Here is a 25,798-nt window from a genome sequence, read left to right as displayed (position 1 = left end):
GACTATACTGCGTTCTATAGCGTACTGTGATTGGACTATACTGTGTCCTATAGCGTACTGTGACTGGACTATACTGCGTTCTATAGCGTACTGTGATTGGACTATAGTGTGTCCTATAGCGTACTGTGACTGGACTATACTGCGTCCTATAGCGTACTGTGATTGGACTATACTGCGTTCTATAGCGTACTGTGATTGGACTATACTGTGTCCTATAGCGTACTGTGACTGGACTATACTGCGTTCTATAGCGTACTGTGATTGGACTATAGTGTGTCCTATAGCGTACTGTGACTGGACTATACTGCGTTCTATAGCGTACTGTGATTGGACTATAGTGTGTCCTATAGCGTACTGTGACTGGACTATACTGCGTCCTATAGCGTACTGTGATTGGACTATACTGCATCCTATAGCGTACTGTGATTGGACTATACTGTGTCCTATAGCGTACTGTGACTGGACTATACTGCGTTCTATAGCGTACTGTGACTGGACTATACTGCGTTCTATAGCGTACTGTGATTGGACTATACTGCGTTCTATAGCGTACTGTGATTGGACTATACTGCGTCCTATAGCGTACTGTGACTGGACTATACTGCGTCCTATAGCGTACTGTGACTGGACTATACTGTATTCTATAGCGTACTGTGACTGTACTATACTGCGTCCTATAGCGTACTGTGATTGTACTATACTGCGTCCTATAGCGTACTGTGACTGGACTATACTGTGCTCTATAGCGTACTCCGATTGTACTAATCTGCGTCCTATAGCGTACTGTGATTGTACTAATCTGCGTCCTATAGCGTACTGTGACTGGACTGTACTGTGCTCTATAGCGTACTGTGATTGTACTAATCTGCGTCCTATAGCGTACTGTGATTGTACTAATCTGCGTGCTATAGAGTACTGTGACTGTACTATACTGTACTGTTTCTACACTACAAGCTTTACACTTTATTACAGTAACTCACCTTTTTCTTACTGTGTAGTGTAGTAGTTTGTCCATATATGCAGGTGCTGTACTAGGACTTTACTGTGCTAAAGCCAGATACAGGTACTCCAGTACAGTATATACTGTAAGTAAATATATAGTGTAGGTGTGTAGAAATGAGAAGGTTAGATGGATCATCATGAAGGTACCATGAGCTGCCACCTTCAGGTCCAACGTAAGCGTGTAGTAAGTAAAGCCTAAGACTGGATGTCTTAGCTTGCGTCTTATCTCACGTTGACACCTTTCAGGGCCTCCAGGGAGGAAACAAACAAGCACGTCTCCGCTCCCATTGATAAGCTCTCGCCAAAATCAGGGCGAACTCTATAATGGCTGGCACTATTTACTTAAATTTTGGACCCGAGTCTTGACGAGGAGAGGCGCTCGTTTGTCTCCACGTTATCCAGACAGCCAGATAGAAGGTGGCGGAGTCACAGGAGGAGGACGTGTCTTTCATATCCCGGATGACGCACGAGGAGGAAGCTAATGATATAGCCCAGCCGCGTTTCAAGCCAGCAGATGTTCCACACACGATACTCCAAAGCCGCAGCCTCTCATCTTTATTTGTTTGTTTTGGTTGCAGGTGGAAGTACGGCAGCGGGAACTCAGGAGATGAAAGTTCATCTTGGAGGCCAAGATAAAAGTAAGTCATGTTTCCTTATTTCATGACTTTTACTTCTCCACGGGTCCACTCATCCCAAACATCGGCTTTGGGTCTTTCTATATCAGTGTGGGCGGTACAGTAGTCGTCCATGGAAAGGCCAACCATAGCTGCTGCTGATTGGCCCAAATATTCACCACACACGTGCTAGCCGGTCACCTTGTAGCATTTACGGCACAAAGGAACCCTGAAGGAACCCTGACGTTGATGACTGCACGTCATGAAGTAGTTGCTGAAGCATCTATGACAGCAGTATGACAAAAAAGTGGTTACTAATTTTGTTCTAGTTTGAGCCACGAGTATTTTAAAGACTGCTAGGAAGTCACGTGACAAAGTGCTCTAGAAGATTTGTATGCATCATCATCATCTCCATCATCATCCATGTCTGCAACTTGATTGATATTGAGGGACATCATTAAGCGGTAGACTTTTCTGCAAGGTGACATTTGCCTTTCACCAGGAGAACGGTCCACAAGTTCATCGTGACAATTGGCACACACAAAAATCTCATTTCCACCCCATCGTGCGAATCCCGACGGCCTGGTTATTATTCCCAGGCGCCATTTATGTACTCCATCAGTTTGGAATTAGAATAAGCACTTTCTGCAATCATTATATGGGGGGGGGGGGGGGTATTAGGCGAAACGCATCCCGGCGCTCTGTATGAAAAGGTTAATTCCTGGAGCCCGCCGTGATTATTCAGCTGGCCAGAGAATGCAACGTCTTCAAAAAGGAATCATTGGTGACGTTGCAAAAAGGAGAATAGCGGAGAATGGGTGTTTGCTCGTCCTGCAACAAAACATCACGTTTGGGTGCTTTTTTATCTGGAATTCTTCTTCCGATGCAGCGCCAATCAGTGGGGGGGGGGGGGGGGGGGGCATGCAGTCTGACTCCAGGACAGAACTCAACTTTTATTGTTTTTCATAAGTTCCAGTATTTGTTGGTAACATCACAACTTCTTATCGACTTTTCCCTCACTTTTTGTAGTACTATGGCCCTTTCATAATATTTACAGTACCTGTGCTAGTGGACACAAAAAAATTTTCTACTTTTCATAACTTTTTTTATGTTACAAGCTTTTTTTTCTCAGAATTTAAGGTTTTTTTTTTGCTATTTTTGCAACTTTTGTCTGTTGTAGTAATATCTAACTTTGGAGTACTTTCTAGTAATTTGTGCTAGAACAAAAGTGATTCTAACTTTATTCTTGTTGCCACTTTTTCCTCATATCACAACTTTTTTTTTATGTTATTTTCCTCGTGACATTTTTAAGTTTTTAATGACATTTTTGTATATTTTGTAGGCTTTTTTCTCATAACTTTTTGTAATGTTAGCAGTAACAGTTTTTTGTGCTTTTTTTCTCTCATTTGTTTATTCTCTATTCTTTATTTTGGTTCTCTATCAATTTTAAATGTTGAATTACAATTGTTTGTCTTCTAATGTTGTGATTGTATAGTAAAATTAGCACCCAAAAAAATGCCATCTTCTCTTAATATGAAAATGGCAGTTTGGAGTTGAGTTGAGCTTTTTGTATTTTGGGAGTAGAAGCTCCAATGAAGGGTTTGCTTGTCCTGTTTTTAAACCTTTATGGAGGAGTAATAGCACCCCCCTCCCCCCCCCCACTCCCAACCCCCCCATGTGCTTTTACCAGCTAAACGAAGAGCGTAAACAGAAACCACTCCATGGTGGAGTGTCCACACGCTCAGACAGCCGCAGCTTTTACAGCTGCCGCATATAGCTGGATACCGTTTCATTTCATACCGAGCTTTTATCCACATCATCTTGAGTGCATCCGTCCATCCATCCGTCCATCCGTCCATCCATAGCACATGATGCATCCAGCTGTGACCAAGCAGTGCTAGCAAACCTTCCCTATACGCCAGCCCTCATAGCTCCAGTACTTCCACGACACGCGTGTTGCTCTCATCCCTGCCGTAGCTTCTGCTCCAACAAGGTCTTTTATATTTCATACAGAGCAGTCATGCAGCATTTTTCTTGAATTGTTACAGCTTTTTTTGTAGTTTTCAACTTTTTTTTCCTTTCTTGCATTATTGCAGCATTTTTTCATGGTGATACATATTTTTTTTTCCTCAACGACTTTTTTTTCTTGTCACTATTTTTTTCATATTTTAACTTTTTTCTTGAATTGTCGCATTGTTGTTGTTATTATAGCTGTTTCTCCATGGCAATTAATCTTTTTTCATTATTTCTCCCACTTGATCAGTTTTTCACAGTAGTTCATGTATCTTTCCTCATAGTATCATAACTTTTTTCTTGCATTATTGCAGCATTTTTTTCATATTAGTACATTTTCCCCCTCGTAATGTCACAACTACGCTCCACCCAACAGTTAACGTAAGCAAACTTAAACACAAAAAATGTCACTTTTGCCCATGAATGACTTAGTTTTGTCCATAAAAGTGAAGGAAGTAGGAAGAGTCAGAGTAAGCCCCGCCCATTTATGACAGCCATTTGTCTAGCTTCAGTCGTCGTCCCCATCCTTTTTCTCAAAGTGTTTCTCTGTTGCAAACAGTCACGCACAGCTTGTTGCTAAACACACGCACAGAGAGAGAGAGAGAGAGAGAGAGAGAGAGGGATAGAGAGAGGGATAGAAAGAGAGAGAGAGAGCAGCAATGCCATTCATCACAATTTAGCAGGCGCGGCATTAGACAGTGTTAGGATTAGAACAGCCTCTTCTCTCCTCTCCAGAATAGAAAGCAAACACAGCCTTCCTCCTCCTCCTCCTCCTCCTCCTCCTCCTCCTGTGACATGGCTGACTTTCATTCCCACTAAACCGTCTCACCCCACTTGAAGAAGTAGGCTATTCCGATCCGCTCACACACACACAAGACTACATGTTGTAGAGCTTGATTCACTTTAGCTAACATGTGATTGGATGGCATCCATAGAAAATAAGTATACATTTACAAGAAAAAATGTATAAAGCCGAGAAAAAAAAGTCATAAATTTACAAGAAAGTGTTGGAATATTGTGACAAATTTACAGGGAAAAGTCTTAAATTTACCAGAAAAAAATTGAATATTATGAGAGTCATAAATTTGAGAATAAAGTCGTAACCTTATGAGAAAAAGTTGTAAATCTCTGAGAAAAAAAGTCATAAATTTACAAGAAAATGTTGGAATATTGTGACATAAATGTACAGGAAAAGTCTTAAGTTCACCAGAAAAAAATTTGAATATTATGAGAGTCATAAATTTGAAAATAAAATCGTAACCTTATGAGAAAAAGTTGTAAATCTCTGAGAAAAGTCATAAATTTACAAGAAAATGTTGGAATATTAATACGTACATTTACAGGAAAAGTCTTAAGTTCACCAGAAAAAAAATTGGAATATTATGATTTGAGAAAGTCATAAACTTACGAGAAAAAGTTAAAAATAATAAATAAATTTACAAGAAAGTGTTGGAATATTATGACATAAATATACGGGAAAAGTTGTAAAATTACCAGGAAAAAAATGTGAATATGACAATCATAAATTTATGTATTTAAGTTGTACATGTATGAGAAGAGTTGTGCATTTGAGAAAAGTTGTAAATTTACCAGAAAGAAATTGTGCGTGTCAACCAGTCATAGCCAGCAGGCTAAGGCTACACAAGCTAGTTCTGTTTTCTGCTAATAAGTGAAGGTTTTGCGATAATCAGGCCTTGTAAAAGTATCAAATGTTTTTTGGGGGGGTTCATCCAAAGTTTTGTTGATCCTGTAAGTGCTTTCTACTCCAATGCTGACGTGTTAGCTTTTTTGTAAAGCATTTGCAGTGACCCGACTCATATAAATGAAGGTATAATTAAATAGCACCTGCACTTTATTTCCCTTCTGACTCAGCACTTTATAATATGAAGCACTGAAGAGTCCCATAAAGCTCTTAAGCTGTTGTCAGAGCAGTGTCATATTTCATATTTGCATATTATGGACGTGTTATTAAATGGCGTGGCTTGATTCCTCCTCCATCCTTTTGATGACATACAGCAGCTTTTCTCACGTCTTCTCACTAGTAATTGGAACCTGGTGCTTGCGTGCCGTTCATGGGAAAAAGGTCATCCTAAAGAGCACTAGCGCCACCTACTGACAGGAATAAACAAGCTTGTAAAAGTTCCACCCGCTGGCCACATCTTTAGGTACACCTGCACTATTCTGCTTTTCCATATGGAATCATGTTGTTGCTTAAAACTGAGCATTAATATTGTAAAGGCAGATTTAGTTTGTCTAAATGAAGTTGTTTTTTGAAGATTTTAGTGCTTGTGATTGGTTGGGCCAGCAGGGGGCGCCATTGCACAAAGTAACGACTACTTAGTGCATCTCCATAATTGTTTGAATGCCAATTTATTTCACTTCAAAAGGTGAAACTCATATTTTAGATTTAATACACACACTGACTTTAATCTCTCTAACATTTCCTGTAAAATACATTTTCCCCTTTTTCTTGCAAATCACAATGTTACTGTTATAGAAATGACAATTTGGTCAGATTTACCCGGCATTCATTTAACACTATGGTTATTATTGTAGATATTACTGCAGTTTGCAGGTAAAACCATTGAAATCTTATGATCACTTGTCTATGATGCTACAAGCAACCTGACATAGAAACCTACTACACACAAATGAAAAGGTCATTTTTTGAAGAATTAAAAGTGTATTTGTTCAAGCTGGCATGATATAGATTGGTAATATTGACGACATATGTGTTCATAGGTTATTTTTTTGTTCTTTATGTGGTGTTAGATGTTAGAATACCATTTGTTTGACACATAGAAAATGACACATAGATAGGCGGACAACCATTGAAGTCTCTGTCCCAGTTTGGGAAATGGCAAAGAGTCCAGGATCCATCCCTGCTCTTCTACACCGAAAGTCCAAGGACGTCCAGCATCCGTCCTCAGGACAGAAATGTCCCCACAGCTGCTGAATGAACCAATAAAAAAAACAGTAAAATTTATATAAACCCCGAAATGAAATTATTGCTGTTACATGATTTTTTTAATTCACAAATGCAAAATAAATAGCTTAATTCTGATGGCGAATAGTGATGTTGCTTGTTAAGCCGCACGTGATTGGTCAGCTCCATGACACGTGATAGTACGGGGCGGGGTTACGGGCGAATGGAATCCAAATGGAGAGTGGGAACTATTGAGTGCTACAGTATGAACAACGAGTGACATGACAACTACAGTTGGGAACTTTTGGGAACCATCTTTTCGAGCTAAAACATTTACTGGATGCCTTTTTTCCCTTTTCTTTCACTCTAACTTGTTCAACATGTATAGGTCTTTTCCACCCACTCTTTGTCAGACTGACATCCTTTTCAAGTGTAAAATTGTACCACAGTATGTCGAGTATTACGGCTTTATACAGATTTTAGTAAACTTGTACATTGATAACTAATCTCGATAATGAAACTTGATATTTTGTAAATAAATTCATTTAATGAACCAAAAAAATCAGGAGGAGGCATTTGGGAATGAAGAGAGTCGGCTGAATTTACTGAGACGAGTCTTAAGAACCGGCACAACCGGCTCCCTTAAGAGTCTAAATTCCTATCTTTTATTTCGAGCTGTTTTTAAATACTTTGACTGTTCGGCACGATATAACCACACCACATAACCACACCAATAAACGTCATGAATTAGCCACGTTAGAGTAACATTTAGCTAGCTTAAAACGAATAGACGAGCTGCTATGTTTACGTCTGTACCTTCACGACAGGTCCAGTTTCTTCTGAGTCTCCGTCAGTTTATCCTGAAGTCTCTTCTTCCTCCAGTCCAGGTATTTCCTCCGCATCCTGTTGGCCTGCCAGCCGGCCGCGAAACCAGCCAGGAAGGAGACGACGACGGCCGCTTGCAATGACCTCTCCGAGAAGTCTGCCATGCTTGGTCAACCTCCTGTCTGAGCGCCAGCGCGAATGCCGGAAGTTAAAGTGACAGGTAAAGGTCTCGCGATATTGCAGTCTAGGTTCTCGCGCGCTTCAAAATAAAAGGCGGAGGTACAATGCAGTATGGATTAGGACAACTGTAATGAGTTCTGGATAAATAAAACTTCAAAAATCATTTACTATATCTATGCATACATGTGTAGTATATCTAGTTTTTTCAGCATGTAATTCATGAGTTACAAATGACTGACAAAGATAAGCATAACAGTTTAATGCAGTCAACTGATGCCATGTAACCAAAACAATAACGTGTTAATATTTTACCTTTCAATGCAGGAATAAAAAGTAGAACAAACACATAAAACTACACATTGATGGTCAATTATTTACTTTAAAAGCCTTGATTAAATGAAAATAAGTTTCAAAAAAATCCACCGCTTCTTCAACATATAGCAAGTCAACAACCATAAAATAAACAGGTGAAATGTCGCCTTACTTTGAAATCTCTCAGTGCTGTCATTAAGATGTTTGCAAGAGGAGCAGTAACAGGAAGTAAAATAACTTTGACTTTGAAAACAGTGCAGCAGGACTGTGTGTTATTGATACTGAGACGTAAGCACCATGGAATAAAAGTACTTTCACAGGGTAGAACTCAAACTGGATGTATTCAAGAGTAGTCAGCGTACAGTTTGTGTAGTAGGTTTCATAAAAGCTAATGCTAAATGTGAGCGGGTGAGTTGTGCAGCACGAGTGTTTGATGTTCAGAGTTTGGGACTGAAGTACAGCACTTGTATGGTACAGTACGGTAGCGGCCATCTGTTTGGATCGCCAGGTCTGAACTTGACTCCTGTCGATGGTATTGCATCGATCATCACACGCGATTCTGTTTGAGCCTGTCTATGTGGTAACACAGTTTGAGAGCCGGGCCCAGCTTCAGTCCGAGATACTTCATCATCATCTCACTCTTCAGCAACAGCAAGGCATCGCCATCTATCTCCTAAAACATACATGGATATCGGTAATAATCATCATAATAATCTTGTAATACCTGCAAATGCCCCCCAGGGTGCACCTTTGGATCCCCTTGCTCCAAAGTCACAGTCCCAAAAGTTGTAAAATATGCCTCAGAAGTAAAAAAACAAAAAAACAAACAACCTTTTAAACCATCAGGCACCACACATTTTCAGCAAATCTTGAGACTTCATCTCGATGAGTAGGGTTTTGCTTTTTCTTTTGACTTGTGTTGTTCTTTCATTAATGCTAAGAGTCCACTGGGCCGGCGCCAGTTGATGCCAGTTCACGCCAATGCAATTTGCTGTGGCGCCTAGTGTCGCCAATAAGGTGCCTAATGGCGTGCAGTGGCTCAAACTGCCTCCCAAATGGCTCATGGTGGCCCGTAAGAGCGGGAAAAATTGAGTTTGGTGGCAAGAAAATTTCAAAATGTTTAAAATCTTTGTCGTGCCGATTGTTTGATGCAAGTGGCGAAATGTCCAAGTGGAACCAAATGATGGAAACAATCCGCCTATTGAAATCCAATGGCGAGTGCTAAGTTGCGCCAATGATGCTAGGAGTCCGCTGGGCCAGCGCCAGTTGGCGCGAATAAGGGCAACATGCGAACATTAATTCGGCGCCACTATGTGCCAATCACATAATCTTTGGTGCAAACTGGCACCAACTGGCGCCAGCTCAGTGGACTCATACAATAAAGGATGCATGTGAGGCCAGAGGAAAAGTGTGATGATAACCACAGAGGCAGAACAGAACTTACTGCAACATAGGAGAGAGACTAGCCACTCGGGATACAACATGATCAACCCAATTTATTCCAGCAGTACCTATAAAAGGCCACTAGGTGACCTCTGTTATATTTTTTATTTATTTTAGCTAAATAGTTAAGAATGTTAACACGGGACTGAAAAGCTGTGCCTGTAGAGTTAATAAGGTGAATAATGATGGACACAGTTGGATTCTAATGAGAATATTATGTGTGCTCACATGTTTTCGGAAGGTCTCGGCGTGAGGCCCCAGAGCTTGAGGGTCGGCGTCTTTGATGAACCAGACCACCTCGTCCACGCCCCAGCGGGACGGGTCCTTCCCTGCAGGACGCATGGGCTCTGCCGCCTCAGCCATCGCACTGTCAGCTGAAGCACGCACACACGCAGTCACACATGTCTGTCTGTTAGAATAATGGTGAAAGTAAACTAGTCACCATTCCTGTTCGCCTCCTGGAATCTCCTGGGACTGCACGCTTGTCTGCACAATCCCATAGGTATCGCACACCCGCTAGTGGTGCTACGGTAGGCGTGTTTTAGGTTGTACTGCGATGCCACCATCCCGAAAGCAGAGTTGTAGCTCTTGGAGTTCAACGAGGGGTCACAGAGGAAGTCATCAGGCACCAATGTTTCTGTCAGGTGTGGAAATACCGACATCAGGTAGTGTAGTACCAGGTGTGGCATGGCCATAAGACCATGCATGCTGGTTATTGCAGTTCATGTACAAAATACATTGGTAACAAGATGTATTTTTGGCTTGCATCAATTAGTATTCATGCGTCTTAAATATATTTGTACTATACATTCCAAATTCATCTGCACAGCAGTCGAGTGGTTAGCGCGCAGACCTCACAGCTAGGAGACCTGAGTTCAATCCCACCCTCGGGCCATCTCTGTGTGGAGTTTGCATGTTCTCCTCGTGTATGCATGGGTTTTCTCCGGGGACTCCGGTTTCCTCCCACATTCTACATTGGCGACTCCAAATTGTCCATAGTTGAGTGTGAGTGTGAATGGTTGTTTGTCTATATGTGCCCTGTGATTGGCTAGCCACCAGTCCAGGGTGTACCCCGCCTCTCGCCCAAAGACAGCTGGGATAGGCTCCAGGACTCCCGTGACCCTCGTAAGGATAAGCGGTAGAGAATGAAAGAATGAATGAATTCCATATTCATTAAATGTGATTACACTTTTATCGTTGAATTTAGTACACAAAGCAATTTGAAAAATAACAAAGCAGCATGTCTATTCATTTTTAATTCATGCATTTGACACAATATTTGTAATCTTGCAAATTCTTAACTCGATTTTATTTTATTTGCTGCTCTAAATCACCGATTTGCCATTGTCAAATCATCAAAGATTCTTAAAATGTAATCATGATTTGGCGTGCATGATAAAGTGCAAAGGAAAACATAGCTCACTTTCATCCCGTAGTCATTTATGAATAAGAAAATTCCACAACTCACATGCGCATGCAGAGGTAGCAACTGCCATCTTGTAGCGTTCGTAATTGTCATCATCTCGTGTGTGCAGAAGTCGCCTAGCTTTCAATGTTTTCTAAAATGTTCTACCAAGAACAAAAAAAGATATCCTACTATCCTACTGTTAGCGTAACGTGAAAAGCGTGTACCGCACAGCCAAATTCCTCTGTCGTATTTTAGAGATGAGTGCTTTTCATAGCATAGTGCCAATATGAAATAATAATGGGATTAGTTTGTAAAAGAGGCTGTAGCGACACTAAAAGTAATATCCTTCATATAAACACTGACAGGTTATGTTGCACCAAAGAGGTGATTTACATAGTGCGTGTGTGTGTGTGTGTGTGTGTGTGTGTGTGTGTGTACACTTCAGACTTCAGACATTTCTCCTGACTACACAAAGCATCAGAAGGCGCCATCCCAGCTCCAATACAACGGGGGCCATCTTTACTTCCTTATTTACATATTTTTGACAGGACGGTTGCGTAAAAGTCTTTTTGTAGCAGAAAGGAGGGAAAGAGAAACGTATGATTCTCTCCAGGGGCTGAAGAGACGACTGTAAGGGAATAGGCATGATGCACGACATGCAAAAAGACGCTTGGATTGTCTTGTTTTCATACAACATGCATGACGGCCAAGGATAGTACAGTACCGTATGTTGTATGTAGAGTATTGTGACAAAAGCATGTAAAAAAAAATCACTAATGAGTGTTGTTACCTGTCAGGACCTGTGGCGTCGCAGAGTGGGGCACGATGGCGGCGTCCTGGGGAAGGGAGCCCAGCTCCGGCTCTGGTGTGCTGCTGGGAGGTGAGCTCGCCGGGGGGGACATCGCCATCCTGGGCTTCAGCTACACACGTATCAGCATGGTTCACACAATATACAGCAACATTTCCCTCAAAGATTCTTAAAATGTAATCATGCTTTGGAGTGCATGATAAAGTGCAAAGGAAAACATAGCTCACTTTCATCCTGTGGTCATTTATGAATAAGAATATTGCACAACTCACATGCGCATGCAGAGGTAGATATGCAGCGACTGCCATCTTGTAGCGTTCAAAAAAATGACAAGTGGTTCCCTACAGCCACAGCTGTTAATATTTTTGACCTTGTGTAACTATTTCTCACTTTAAACCCAGGCTTTCTTCCTCTCTTCTTGGGCATCTTGAGGGCCGACAGAGACGCCACATAAAGGTCCTGAAAGTCCATCTTCCGGGTCGGAGGCCGCCCCCTCTTCCTGCCAGTCACCTTGCCGCGGGGCCCCGCCGCCTGGAACTGGCCGGCGAGAGCTGGCGTCTGCATCTCTGGAGCTTCTGACAATCCGCTCATTCGACCTGAGGTATAGACACACGTCTTGACACGAGAGCACCCTCGCCTTAACCCCTAGCGCCCCCCGCACACACGCAAACTACAGGAAATACTCCAAACAAAGGCGCATAGTGCTTTGTACTTCACCAGCACCCCCCTCTGCTGCAAACAGTGGAATAAATATTGTTAGTGCACACGCACACTATTATGTCAAAGGAAGTTACGAATAAAAGACATAAATAGTAATAACGATACTAATAGAAGTGACTTCCTAGTAGCCGGTATAAACTACATTATTAGTAGAAGCTCCGCCTACCGCTCGCCAGACCGCCCGGTGGTGGCCGTGTGCCTCTCGGCCTGCAGCAGCAGCTCTCGAACAACGGCTCTGTCACCCCCCCCCCACAAAACAGTCTGCTGTCAAGACGCCGGCAAGAGGCGCCTCCCTCCTTCTCTCTCTCTCTCTTTCGTCACCCCCTCTGTCTCCTTTGGGTCGCCATGGCAACACGCCTCTAACATCCCGTGTGTGTGTGTGTGTGTGTATGTGTATGTGTGTGTAATGTAATTACAGTTGAGGCAGCGCAGCGTTTTTTTTCCTTTTCTGCACCCCCACTCCAACAAAAAAGGAGAAAAAAGGCTTAATGTGTGTTTGTGTTGGAACAATTGTCATCTTTTCTCAAATGAGTGCATAAAAACATGTTTAAAATCGTATATAATAATAATAATGTCTATAATGTCTAGCACCTTTCGGCAGACAAAACATTAGCTACAAAGAGCCAATATAAAATATGATTCATTATATATAATAAGGATGATATTTTGCTTAGTTGCACGGTGACCTAGTGGTTAACATGTTGGCCACACAGTCGAATCTTGTTTGAAAAACATTTCCATCTGAGATTAACAGAGTTAACTATTAAAGAAAATGCAATGAAATATTTTCATGGATTAACAGCCCTACTGTATACACATTTTCCATAGTTTTCTCCATGTAAAAGTATCATTGTAAAACTGTAAAAACAGGTTTTGTCATAACATTTTCGGCTTCCTGGGAAGAATTAAAACGATTTGGTTTTGGTCAGTTTCGGTTTGGAGTCTGACCTTCTGGAACAAGTTAATGACGCTAACAAAATAATTTTTCATAATTTATTCATGTATAATCTTTATTATACAAAATTCACACGTGTGCATGTGCAAGAGCTCGAGAGAGGCATCATAAATCTAACAAAGTAATTCCACACGCCCCTGGTGCCCCTCCTCAATTAGTCCTGTCCCAGTACAGACCATCATATTTGGAAAAGCAATTACTGTGTGTGTTGAGGTGGGGGATGATGACATTTGCAGCAGTGCACGGCACGTTTGAGGCAGACATGTTGATTTGTTGCTGATGAGCAGTGATTCACACAACTTGATGATTAGCTTCCACTTTTTCTCCTTTTAAGTCAATAAGAAGTCGCATGTAAAACGTCGTCAATACCCGTGATCATCATTCAATATGAATACAGTGCGTGCACGCGTGTGTGCATTCTCCCATCAATGTTTAATTGTAATAAAAAGCTCCCCGAATGTATTCACAGCTCAGGCAGGGCATCACCATGGCAGACACAGTCATGTCATGTGACATGCTCGGAATAAATAAAGTAGTGTGTATGTGTGATGGAATGTGTAATCTCCCACAATTAAAATATCCTGTAAATAACACGCAATAATATTTGCTTGCATACAATTGTCATCCCTCGTTTATCAAGGTTTATTGGTTCCAGACCCTACCGCCATGACTGAATTTCCTTGCAGTAGAAACCAGTTGTTAAAACATGCAATATTTTCGTAGTTAGAGAGTAGAAAACTTGTTTAAGACTGACTAAATGTAATCTTTAACATTATTAAACCACACAGACAAGAAATAACAACCCTGTCGTCACATGGACACTCCTATAATTGTTACACAACACTTAGCTCAATTGTAGCACAGGCTAGGCACGAGACAGCGTTAGCCATTAGCAAGCTAGCCAAGCTAACTCGTTAGCCTCTAATTTATTTACTGTATTCTAAACTTAAGAGAAGGTGTAAACGGAGTGGGGTATAAATAGGAAAGCTTACCACTTGGGCACGGGATGGAAGAAATTAGTTTCACTTTATCATGTCGGACATGCTATTGCCGTCTCCATGCGGTGAGACGGTAATATAACGCCATGTCTTAATGGAATGTTACTGACCCCTAGTGGCCACAATACTACATATACATTTGTCGTACTATTTTTCGACTAAGGATAAGTGGCGTAGATGATGGATGAATGGATGGATGCATGGATGGACACCATAGTCAACCACCAAATAATGATCATTTATTAATTTCTGTAAAAAAAACCCACAATAGAGCGCTATTGCCCGGGATGACTATTATATGCTAAATGTAATAAAGGTTTACAAGTAAATTGACAAAATTAATGTTGAAAATATGAATACACTTTCATAGATCTGGTTATTTTCCAAATTGTATTTCTTGAAAAAAAAATAAACAAGTAAATCCACAGTATTGCTTTTTTGGTCCATTTTAATCAAATATCATTTAAAAATATTACAACTATTACAACTATTTTCTACATTTTTTTGCACTCTAGTATTAATTTATTGCATTTTTCTACATTGTTTTATACTTTTCATTAGTTTTACATTTCCCACATGACAAGACAGACTACCAGCTGGTCCTCATTTAAAAGTTTTATTTGAAATGATTTTAAATACAAATAATATATTTTTTCCATTTACAATGAGATCCTTTGTAAACAAGAGTGGCAGAAGATAGTCGAGTACTTTTAGGGTCTGTCACGGTAGCGAGTGAGACGGAGAGCGCGTCTTTGTGGTCATCTTGGACCGCACTGCAGCATCAAAAACCACTGATGCTACATTCTATTGTCCAGCCTTATTCTACGCACACATACACACACAACTAGGTGGGTTACCCTTAGCATACAGCCTCTATGGAGCAATGAGTGCAGATATTTATGCAAAACAAATCCATCTGCTCCCTCCCAAACAAGTCATGATTCTAAAATTTGTTAGAACGCAAACACAAATCAAGTGTAATAAAGAAGGGAAATAGAAAGTTCCAACCTTTTAATGTTCATCTGCACACTGTGTAACCAGTCACTTTCACCCGCAGGGGGCGCTGGAGGTCCAGACGCGCACACACAAAAAGAAGAAATACTGCCAGGAAGAATGGTGGATGCATGGCACCCAAGTGGACTTTTCACGCTGTTGGCTTGTATCGGTAAGGCTTCTCTGGACCGTGACGACACATATGGAATGTGCTACAAGAAAATGGGAGATGATCGCGTTCACGTTGTTATTACGTTGGTGTGTAGCCACTCAGAAGGTCCGGCAAAGTGGGGTGTGCAGTTTGAAGCGTAGAATAGAAAGTATCATTGGTTGTTGTCGAGTGATTGTGACAACTTGAGGCGAAAGGAGCACAACTAGGTTGTGGTGGTGATGGTGGTGTTGTTGTTGTACATATGGAAGAAGCTGACATATGTCTCCTCCAGTTCACACCTGTACAAATTCTTACAAGGTTATTAGAAACACTCGTCTCGCGCACACACACACACACACACACACACATACACACAGAGTAGAAAAGAGGCGAGCTGGCGTGTTGGGAGGGCAAAGATGGAGGAGACGAGTAAAAAATGTCCCAGCTGAGTCTGTCACTGTGTGTGTGTGTGTGTGTGTGTTGGGGTGTTCTGTGGTGGGGTGTCGCAGGAGGTGGGGTGTCTGACAATGCCGTTAGTGTGTGTGCTCAGTCATTATCGTCATCATCATCATCTTCGCTTTCCTCGATGCCGTCGCTGTCCTCCTGCTCCTCGTCCTCCTCCTCTGTGTCAGGGATGTCCCACTGAGGATGGTTGTCCATCATGGCCTTGGCCTCGTGCACCTCCAACTACACACACATTAAACACAAGTACATGCTCATCAGTCACACATGCATTCATTTTCCCTCACTTTCCATTCCATACCTATGAATTCACTCACACTCTGACAGTAATACCTTACCACTTTGTGCTTTTGGATTTTAATAGCTTCACTCTCTGTAAATGTGACTATAGGGGTGTTATTTCATATCTAGAGGGCTCTACTAGTGTTAGTGTATTTAGAAAGTTGTAAACAGGTTTTCCTCATAAAAATTCACCTACAGCGAATACTGTGAGTATTACACTACCGCTCAAAAGTTTGGGATCACTTGCAAATTTCTTGCATTTCAAACAATTTTTCCCATTTCACAAACAATTAAAATTAATCAGATGATTTTTCAAAGAAAGATCTACATTTTTGCATAGAGGCCGACTATCAACTGTCAGTCCTCTGCATCAATCTCCTGGTATGGCTGCTAATCCAAATTAACCATTTTATAAGGCTTATAGATTATTAGAAAACCCATCTAAAAATCGAAACTAAAAGTAAAATCTACTCCCTTCAGAGAGCAGCACAAACTGGGTCTAACAAGGACAGAAAAAGTAGTGGGAGGACCTGAAATATCCGAGTGTGTAGTTTAAGACAAAGACGCCTCACAGGTTGTCATCTGGCAGCTGCACTAAATAGTACCCGTCAAACACCAGTGCCAGTATTAGTGAACAGTGAAAGGGTGACTTCAGGATGCTGGACTTCATGGCAGGATTGCCAAGAAAAAAACATCTCAGATTGGCCAAAATGTGATCCTAAACTTTTGAGCGGTAGTGTACATGTTATCATGAATGTGCTTTTTACTACATGGTTACAGCAGGATATAAAAGCATAAAACTTTATTGGAGCTTTTTGGAGGTGTTTTAATAGCAGGCTTCCGAGGTGGAATCGGCATGTCCCATTACTTTAGCTGCCTCTTTTTAAGACACAGTTCATGTCGCACATAAAGATTGTGGATTATGGGCAATAAAAGGCACTCCCCCTGTTACACTGACTCACCATGTCACACCCATTCACAATGTTCCACACACAGTACGCTATTAGTATAGCATAGCACAGTATGGAGTAGTATAGTAGTAATGTTACCTTGAGTGATTTGATCTGGTCCAGTCCCATGTATGAGTCGGAGCGCAGGATGACAGAGTATTGGTAGTTGCCTGTTTTGGAAGGTGCTGGAAACTTGAGCTCCACCTACAAATAAAACACACACAGTAGTGAATCAATGTGTGAAAGATTCAATGTTCAGTGCAACCATTTCCTGCTTTGTTGCTGTAAGCCCACAAAACACGCTAGCAGCCACTCACAGGATGGACACGCTAACTGGCAGGTCGGCACTACGCAGTGATGTCCCCCCACAGCCGCACACTGGCCCCATTAGACAAAGATGCAAATGGTTGCCTAGCACCATTTAGAATGAATTATCTTTGGATTATTCATTCATTCATTTTCTACCGCTTTTTCCTCACGAGGGTCGCGGGGGTGCTGGAGCCTATCCCAGCTGTCTTTGGGCGAGAGGCCGGGTACACCCTGGACTGGTCGCCAGCCAATCACAGGGCACATATAGACAAACAACCATTCACACTCACATTCATACCTATGGACAATTTGGAGTCGCCAATTAACCTAGCATGTTTTTGGAATGTGGGAGGAAACCGGAGTACCCGGAGAAAACCCACGCATGCACGGGAAGAACATGCAAACTCCACACAGAGATGGCCGAGGGTGGGATCCTTGGATGAGAAAACTATATTTACGGATAACATTCTGCTTCTCGAGACCAATATGGCACCGATGACTTTTTAAATTTAGATTCAACTATAGTTAGTGCACACCCCGAGACTTAAGAACTGGAACAAAGTTGGATGTGACCAACCATACGTGTTATCCAATTTATTGGTATGATGTCCTAATTCCCTCACAGCCGATAATTATCTTGCACCCCCACTTTGGATCTCTGACCTACCTCTTCTGTGTCCTTGAGCGTGCAGACGTGGTAGGGCATGGACACCAGGGTCTGGTCCCTCCGGTCTGCGATGTAGAGCCACCACCACTCCTGTTTCTCTTCAGGGAAGTAGAGGCTATAGGAGGGATGCGTCACCTTGGACTTGGTCTCCAGCAGGGCACGTTCTCGCCTCTGAATGCTCTGCTGCAGCGCCTCCCACTCCTGTGTCAGGGGAGGAAAGATTAGATGATGTCGATAAAGCTAATTGCTAATTTGCTCTCCTGACCTCCTCGTCGTCCCCGGCCATCTCGTCCACCTCGGTGTCGCTCTGCTTGTCACTGTCCTCGTCCCTCTCGCTGGGGGAGTCTTTGTTGGTCTCGCCGTCGTCTGATTCACTGCATTTGTCTGAGACCTCCTCCTCCTCGTCCTTGGCCGTGGACAACTCCTGTGATGGTGAGGAGCAGATGAAGCGGTGTGTTCATGAGGGTGACGCTCCTCTGGGATTGGCCACTTACGTTTCCTGCCACGCTGCCGTTGGCCTGCTTGCTTTTTGTGGGCACCGGCGTGGCTTTCTTCTTGGTTAGCTTTTTCTTCTTCGACTTTGCCATCTTTTTGGTGCCTTTATTCTTGTTCTGCCATACTTTTGTTTTGGCTTTATTCGGGTCGCCCTGCTTCAGGTACAAACATTCCTCAACGTTAGCACCTAAAACAGGCTTTGACATGCTACTTTGTGCTTACTGCTTCTTCTACAGGGGCGGCGTCCTCTCCTGGACAAGGCGTGGACTCCTGTTCTTTTTCAAACACCTCCTACACACACAAAGTACAGCCGTGTTAATACATGTCTTACAACAGGAGTGTCCAAAGTACAGCCCGCTGTTTTGTTTTTGATTGGAAAGTCATTTTACAAGAAAATGTAAAATATTAAGAAAAATTGTTTGAATACAAGTTTGAATATTATGATGAAAAATAGCTGGAGCACAAAGTTGAAATATTAAAGAAAAAAGTTTTTTTTCAAGCTATAATATGAACTAAATTTGCATATCTACATGTGTTTTACAAAATATCACAGTGTAAAAGTTGCATCCTTTCATAAATATAGTATAGTAGGTGGCCGTGGTGGAAAAGGTTTGACACCTCTGCCTTACAACACAGCATTGCAACAACAGCACCCTCTAGTGATCATCTGTGGAACATCATCTCAAAAGGAAGCCACTTCAGTAGTAAGAGTAGCTCACCGCCATTCTTTTTCTGGATAAGGTGACGGTTACTGTGACAATGGAGCCCGCTGTGATGTTATTGCTGTCTTCATCATCGAGGACTGCAAACAAAAGTCGGGAGAACAATCAGCTGTCAATCACCTGACAACAGGTACATCATTTTGAAAGGCCGACCTTGTAGTTTGGTATCCATGGTGATGTGGGGGAAGCTGCCCAGCACGGCCATGACCTCATCGTACTTCTCCTCCCCCAGGAAGCGCAGCATGCTACGTCTGTCGGAGTCTTTGAGACTCACCAGGTCCTGCAGGCTCCGGACTTTGTACTGGGGAACAAGACGAGGGGTGAACAGTGAGGAGGAGGAGCCATGAGCCACTGTGTGAGCGCGCGTTAAACCCTGGTACCTTCTTGGAAATGCAGTATCGAAGATGCTCCTCTTCAAAGTGCGGCAGCTGCAGCAGAGGCGACTTGGACTCCTGCAGGCCCTGCACGATCATCTGCGTCAGCTTCATGCAGTTCTCAATGGTGACCAGACGAGGAGCATGGAAACCTGGATACACCAAAACGATAAGTGACAATGTCCTCCTACACGTCTCTTCACGTGTACTGTGTGCTTGTGTTCACCTCCTCTGCTGTTGGCCATCATGGTCAGCTGACAGCCCACATTGATCATCTCCTGGAGGAGAGCAGGACTCTTCCTCACTGCAAACCTCTGATCTGAAGCACAATCACGCCAGGCCTGGGTTAAACGTTTATTTTCACACTGTCACCTCTTAAAATTGACCGTTAATAAAGCGGCTGACCTTCGTCCAACTCCTCAGACACGTCCATGCGTGCCAGGTGAGCGAGCACTAAAACTCTGGCCTTCAGACTGTACGGGTAGCAGAAGGGAGGCTCTTTTTTCTTCACGTTGATGTTTCCAAGCTCTCGAATCAACTACAAGAGGGAGAGGAAAAAATTATGGGTGAGTTTAATTAGGCCCTCCTCCATGGACCTGCATTTACTTTATATTGTCTTTATTCTACAAAGGAATATAAGGGCCACAAGTAAATAACATGAATTGCTTGGAATTTTAAACAAAAATAGTCTGAAGTTAAGTCCTAATATTGCAAGAGAGAAGACGTATTGGGGTTCCTAACCTGCGGCACTTCAATGTTGTCCGTCGGCCGTATGGTGGCTTCCTTATTGCTGCGAGGATCAAACTCAAACGCTGCCGTCAACACCATAACTAACCCTGCAAAGGGGGAAACAAATAGCATGTGTTGTCTAATTGTCTTACTAAGCTGACAAGGTGCAGAGGAAGTAGTAAAAACCTACGCTTCATGTTCATGTTTGGCGTCTTGTACATGAAGTGCATGAAGAGCTGGGTGGTGTTGATGAGGATCTGGTCTCCGCTGTATCGGATGGAGCGGTACCACCACGTACCCTAGTGTAGTACGACAGGAATCAGTACGCTACACTTAGCAACCAGTATAAGCAGACCACTTACCACAACAACAGGGAGGATGACCATGAAGGCCAGACCGTAGACTAACAACACCTAGAAGACAGAACAAAGAGACGTTAGTGCTTTGGTAGGAAGCATACTGTATACAGTACGTGCTATATGTTAAATAAATACCAGCATGGAGTTCTTCTGATCCACTATCCAGGCAGGCAGGGCAATTCCGAAGCTGGTTGCTGCACAAACAAATCCTTCTAGTCATACTAAAAACTTCAAATATTACAAAAAAGGCTGAAACCGACCTCCTGGGCCATCTGGGTTTCCGTACATTTCCCAGTTCTTCCGTGATTGCTCGTTGGTGAGACTGCAGGCAGAGAGAGGATTTTCAATATTGAAAACTTCAACAGCTTAACTAAAGTCAACCCCAATGAGTCGTACGCAGCGTAGGCTTTGGCGATCCTCATGAAGGTGGCCTCATCGCCGCCTCTGTCTGGATGGTATTTGAGCGACAGCACGCGGTATTGCTTCTTGATTTCCGACAGCGATGACCCCTAGACACAAAAAAATAGAAATCTAATAACCAGCCGTGTTCCCGCCAGCAATCTGTACGTATGGATGTGTATATACCGGGTCTAGGTTGAGGACTTCATAAGGATTATACTCCTGGTACTCCCTGTCCAGCTTGGACACCTTGTATGCCAGCAGCAGGAACACAGCCCAGCCAAATAACAAGGCAGCTTTCCTGGAAACACATTAACATAAACCTTGTCATGGTTCCACACACACTAGCTGGCAGCTGGAGCCCATCACCGTAAACAGGAAGTAGGAACATATACTTTCACACAGGGCCGTGTCGGTTTGGTTTGTGTTTCCCCTTTAACTCTTTAAATACCAAATAATACATATTTTATATGTTATTATAAACCCAAAGACCTATTTATACAGCTTTTATGTTTTTTTGCACAACAGGCAAAAAGAGGCGATGACGCAACTGCACACTGGAGCAGTTTGATGCCATAAGACGGCCACAAGGTGGCAGAGGTGCATTAATAAGAGCTCGGCATGGATCTTTGGCATGTACAAACACTCGACCACCGCAAGGAGGAAGTGGAAGAGGTTAGGCATTTTAGGGAAATTAACACGCACCACAATTGTATATATGTAATTGTAAATAGCTCATTTGTAAATCCACTTATTTTGATGTAAAACAACGGCCCTGCAAGAAAAGTCGTAACACCGGTAGGTTTGACAAAGGAATGATCAGGCACGCGGGCATCGATTGGTGTAGCCTGGGTTAAGCTGTCAAGCAGCAGCCATTGAGGTTTTTTTTTTTTTTTACAGACTAGTGTAACCCTATGTGACACAGCACACATGCATATTCATGTCTTGACATGAATGAAAGCTTTGAAAGGCATTTATTGGCAGATACTAATCAAATCGATCAGAGCATCCCCAATTATTACTGTACTATTATTACGATACTGTATAAACAGTAAGGCAGGTTGAGATGTTTGGCATCTGTGTGTGCAAGTTCAACTTGTTTCCATGGCAATAACAAAGCCCAAAGGCCTGCTCTGCATCAGCATCTGTTGCCATGACGACCCCCACATTACCCCCACCACCGGCCAGCCGAGAGTTGTTGGCGACCACAAAGACAAAGGAAATAAAAAATCCAGACGGATTGCTGTGATAAACGTCTGCACAGATACACACCGACGACCACTTTGCTTAATGAAACACATTTCATGCTGGCAGCAGCGTCAATCAGCAGAGACACCAAATAGAAGTGGAAGGCCGACTTGCGACCGACAATCAACCGGGCCCGAGAAAGCAGACATGAAATAAACAGAAGAGTGAGGCAGGAATACTGAACACCAGGACCCTGGAGAATAACTCCTTTCCCCACAGTCAAAACATCCTGCTGTAAATAGAACAACTTCACTTGGACTTAAAAGTCCTTTCATTGCAACTTTTCACACAACTAACAAGCAAGGATGTAACACTTCAGTTCATTAGCGCCAGATGCAAAATGAAGTATAAATGTCAGCCTGGGGAGGAACATGAAATTACAATAAATTGTGTATTTTTGGAAATAAATGTGTAATGTCTCAATAAAAAGTGTGAGAGTCGTAAAACGGTAATGTTTAAGCATCAAGTCACAACACTAAAAAGAAATATGCAGTTTCTCCCTTAACAAGGTGAATTGCTTCCAAATTCAATCTTAATAAATATAATATTTTCATAGTTATGGCATAGAAAACCTGTTTAGAATTTCTAAATCCACTTTAACATTATTAGACCCCTCAAGGCACGAAATAAAACCCCTATAGTCACCTTTACACTCCGATTACTCCGATTAAGTGGCCAATGTAGAATACTATATTCACAATTACGACGCTTCCTCTGCCTTGTATTTGTATTTTAGTTCATTTAGCCTTTTTTTTAATATTTAAATACTTCATTTAACTTTAATGACTGCAATTTGCTTAAATATGCATATCTTTTTACTGAGTCCATATTCAACCACAAAAGCTATTTATTAACTTTTAGAAAAAGGCGATATAGAGAGGAAGCGCTAATCAAAACCGTGATATGCCAGGACTACCTATGTAACTGCGGAGAAGTAGCATTTTTTTCAACCCGTATTACAAAACAAGACCAGCAAGAAATTAATTTCCGCAGTTTAGGATTCAATGTTAATTAATGAAATGTTTTCATAGTTAAGAGCATAAAAAACCTGTTTATGAATGTATAAATACAACATTATTAGAACCCTGTAGACATGAACCAACACCCCCAACTCCTATTATTCATTGTTTACAATACATTGTGCAACTCTTATGCTGTAGGGACTCGACACGGCCGCTAGCTAGTGAGCTAACCAGTTGGCCACAACATTTTTCTAAACCTAAAGAGCCAAAAACTTACCACTTCCACACATGTGTGGATAACTTTTTTTTTTAAACACTGTTGGACTTGCTTTGGCTGACATCATGCAATGTTAAGGTAATGTAAGGTCATGTCTCAATGTTTTGTGGCATTACTGCCACATAGTGACCGGAATACTACATATCACTTGTATTTCAGTGTTTTGACTAATAATGGACCATAGTCTCCCATCAAACAGCCCTCATTTATTTGTGAATTTTGAGAAAAATCACAATACTGGTACGGAACGATGATCGAACTGCGAAACTGGCAGGAACGACTATTACAATGTGTTCTCATGTTGCGCCTTTTTCAGCCTAATCCTTGTTCTACTTTCATGACTTTCTTCTTACAGTATCTTTTACCCTTCACGTCAGTGCGGCCGCTATACTTCCCGTCTTCCAAAATAGACACAACGTGAGGCTAATTTTAGAGAGCCGTCCGTTTCACAGCAGCTAAAACATCATGAAATAATCATAACAAAAAACATATGTGATTCCCCTTAAGAGGACACACATTTGTACTTATTTTGGACTCACTTTAAAGTAGGGATGATGCTCTGCTGGGACTTCATCACCCTGAGGCGGTACCACAGGCACCTGCCATGGACCCTTCGCAGGCTCTTCAGACGCAATTGTTCTGGAACACACACACACACACACACACACACACACACACACACACAATGCTTTAGAAAAAGAAAAATGTGGTGCTACTTATGGCAAAGTTGGTAAAAGGTTCTGCTAATGCTTAAAATGACTAATACATGTCAAAATACTAATACAAGTATTACATGTTATCATGAATTTGCCTGTTACTACATGGTCATGGATTAAAAAAAACTAGTTAGAGGTTTTGGAGATGTTTAAATAGCAGGCTTACTAAGTGAAATAGGTGTGTCCCATTTCGTGCATGAATTAGCTGCCTCTTTTCAGCTGGTTTTATATCTTTAGAACTCACGGAAAAGGGAAAGACGTGTGTTCATGTCCCATATAAGGATTGTGGATCATGGACAAAAGTCCAAAACAAAGTACACTTTTCCTTCAACGACATTAACCTCCAATGGCTGGTCTTCATGGGAAGTCCCAGAAGAACAGCTGAGGAGGAACTTTCTTGACAGAAATGAGAATAAGTGAATTATGAATGCAATCACTACTTTCAACGGAAAGAACCAGAGCAGTTGAATCAACTCGCCCTGGCCGGCGAGGCTTTCTATGGGACGGGGCGAGGTTGTGTCATTAACATTTATCTGTGATGCATCTCATTATGTAAATGTTACATAATGTTCGGTGTTTTTAAATCAGATGACATGTTAGGGAGTGCAGCCCCATTTGTGCATGTTGCCATATGCCTGTGTGCACTAATTGTGTTGTAGCAAGCACTACATATGCTGTCTTTTTGTGTTACTAAATTATGTAAAGGTAAACATCTGTGATGACCTGTCAGGCAGGAGAGTAGAGTGCTGGAATACGTTGCATACGCCACGTCAAATGTGCGCTGCTGTTGTTGTTGAGAAACACGTCAAGTTAAGGTTATTATCAGCTCCATAAGGTCGCACAAATGTGAAGTCACTTAGGGAGTTCTTTCCTTAGGGGGATACGGCAGCGGCTTTTCGTGTTATTGGCTTTAAGTTGGTCACTAGGATTCCACTTTGAAGTGCCACTGTGATGACAAGGTAGGAGTGAGGCTTGGCTAGCGTGAAGGACTCTTAAGATATGTTAGCACTTAGCTAAGTGAAGTGTCTCCCAACATGTTCGGAAGAGTTGCCAGGCTAGCTAAGTTAGCATGGAGACAGACAGCGGGGCCTTACCAGCATTCTGATCCCGGGGCCAGAGGTAATAGGTGGCCGGGATCACAATGAGTCCCACGAAGGAGGTGAGGAAATAGAAGAACGTATTGCCGCTGTCATCGTACTGGAACTGTTGGCCGGCCATTTTCGTCGCGGCGCTGCCGAGTCCTCCGAATCCTCTTGTTCGCCGCCGCGGCGCGTCCCCCCCACCGTAAGCCCGCTGAGTGCTACCTGACTGACGGAGCGTTTAGCTAGCCAGCTAGCAAACTAGTGGAGAGCAGCATCGGTGTACGTGGTGTACGCGTGCGCAATGTGCTCCCTTTTCTTCGTTGGTGTCTGATTGCCTTAGACGGTGTTACGATCGCCCCCAACAGGTTACTAGCGCACATGACAGCCTGGAAACCAACTTTGAAGGGTGAATTTGAG

General features: G+C 42.4%; 3 protein-coding genes and 1 long non-coding RNA gene across 6 annotated transcripts; 1 reads left to right on the top strand and 3 right to left on the bottom strand.

The window, feature by feature from the left end:
• Positions 1-5,065: 5,065 nt before the first annotated feature.
• lnc.lemp (lncRNA encoded micropeptide) lies at positions 5,066-7,589 on the bottom strand. Of its 2 annotated transcripts, none has more exons than XM_058056766.2 (2): positions 7,372-7,589; positions 5,066-6,581 (listed from the first exon to the last, which is right to left on the bottom strand). In XM_058056766.2, the coding sequence occupies exon 1, from the start codon at positions 7,542-7,544 to the stop codon at positions 7,374-7,376; it is 171 nt and encodes a 56-aa protein (XP_057912749.1). In that variant the 5' UTR covers positions 7,545-7,589; the 3' UTR covers positions 5,066-6,581; positions 7,372-7,373. The 2 variants fall into 2 exon arrangements, with proteins under 2 accessions (XP_057912749.1, XP_057912750.1); XM_058056767.2 differs by having other exon boundaries at positions 5,066-6,578.
• Positions 7,590-7,812: 223 nt separating this feature from the next.
• scml4 (Scm polycomb group protein like 4) lies at positions 7,813-12,492 on the bottom strand. The gene is made up of 6 exons (XM_058056750.2): positions 12,418-12,492; positions 11,922-12,127; positions 11,521-11,643; positions 9,758-9,959; positions 9,544-9,689; positions 7,813-8,545 (listed from the first exon to the last, which is right to left on the bottom strand). Exons 2-6 carry the CDS (start codon positions 12,120-12,122, stop codon positions 8,420-8,422), a joined length of 798 nt encoding a protein of 265 aa, XP_057912733.2. The 5' UTR covers positions 12,123-12,127; positions 12,418-12,492; the 3' UTR covers positions 7,813-8,419.
• A 2,708-nt stretch (positions 12,493-15,200) lies between these two features.
• Positions 15,201-25,677, bottom strand: sec63 (SEC63 homolog, protein translocation regulator). The gene is made up of 20 exons (XM_058056702.2): positions 25,394-25,677; positions 24,123-24,222; positions 21,283-21,397; positions 21,094-21,206; positions 20,958-21,019; positions 20,833-20,891; positions 20,701-20,751; positions 20,529-20,637; positions 20,351-20,445; positions 20,015-20,147; positions 19,836-19,928; positions 19,616-19,761; positions 19,389-19,536; positions 19,233-19,315; positions 18,736-18,804; positions 18,513-18,668; positions 18,284-18,442; positions 18,019-18,219; positions 17,142-17,246; positions 15,201-16,035 (listed from the first exon to the last, which is right to left on the bottom strand). The coding sequence occupies exons 1-20, from the start codon at positions 25,515-25,517 to the stop codon at positions 15,895-15,897; spliced, it is 2,262 nt and encodes a 753-aa protein (XP_057912685.2). The 5' UTR covers positions 25,518-25,677; the 3' UTR covers positions 15,201-15,894.
• On the top strand, positions 19,254-21,655 carry LOC131107085 (uncharacterized). 2 transcript variants are annotated; one of them, XR_013630322.1, is made up of 3 exons: positions 19,254-19,365; positions 19,468-20,175; positions 21,625-21,655. It is a non-coding gene; the product is annotated as an uncharacterized LOC131107085 (long non-coding RNA). The 2 variants fall into 2 exon arrangements; XR_009120201.2 differs by lacking the exon at positions 21,625-21,655 and having other exon boundaries at positions 19,468-20,825.
• Positions 25,678-25,798: the final 121 nt, after the last annotated feature.

The sequence above is a fragment of the Doryrhamphus excisus genome, linkage group LG19 (assembly GCF_037039965.1).
Source record: "Doryrhamphus excisus strain RoL-2023G ecotype Guam linkage group LG19, RoL_Dexc_Guam_v1.1, whole genome shotgun sequence".
NCBI classification, from domain to species: domain Eukaryota; kingdom Metazoa; phylum Chordata; class Actinopteri; order Syngnathiformes; family Syngnathidae; genus Doryrhamphus; species Doryrhamphus excisus.
This window is presented reverse-complemented; position numbering and strand designations above follow the sequence as displayed.

Excerpts from the sequence above, each read along its gene's own strand:
- lnc.lemp (XM_058056766.2), bottom strand. The coding sequence starts at position 7,544 with ATGGCAGACTTCTCGGAGAGGTCATTGCAAGCGGCCGTCGTCGTCTCC.
- scml4 (XM_058056750.2), bottom strand. The coding sequence starts at position 12,122 with ATGAGCGGATTGTCAGAAGCTCCAGAGATGCAGACGCCAGCTCTCGCC. Across the intron at positions 11,644-11,921 it reads GAAGAAAGCCTGGGTTTAAA|CTGAAGCCCAGGATGGCGAT; the intron begins GTGAGAAATAGT and ends ATACGTGTGTAG. Across the intron at positions 9,960-11,520 it reads ACTCTGCGACGCCACAGGTC|CTGACAGAAACATTGGTGCC; the intron begins CTGACAGGTAAC and ends GTATTTCCACAC.
- sec63 (XM_058056702.2), bottom strand. The coding sequence starts at position 25,517 with ATGGCCGGCCAACAGTTCCAGTACGATGACAGCGGCAATACGTTCTTC. Across the intron at positions 21,020-21,093 it reads ATCGCCAAAGCCTACGCTGC|TCTCACCAACGAGCAATCAC; the intron begins GTACGACTCATT and ends CTCTGCCTGCAG. Across the intron at positions 18,220-18,283 it reads TGGCCGGGGACGACGAGGAG|GAGTGGGAGGCGCTGCAGCA; the intron begins GTCAGGAGAGCA and ends CCCCTGACACAG.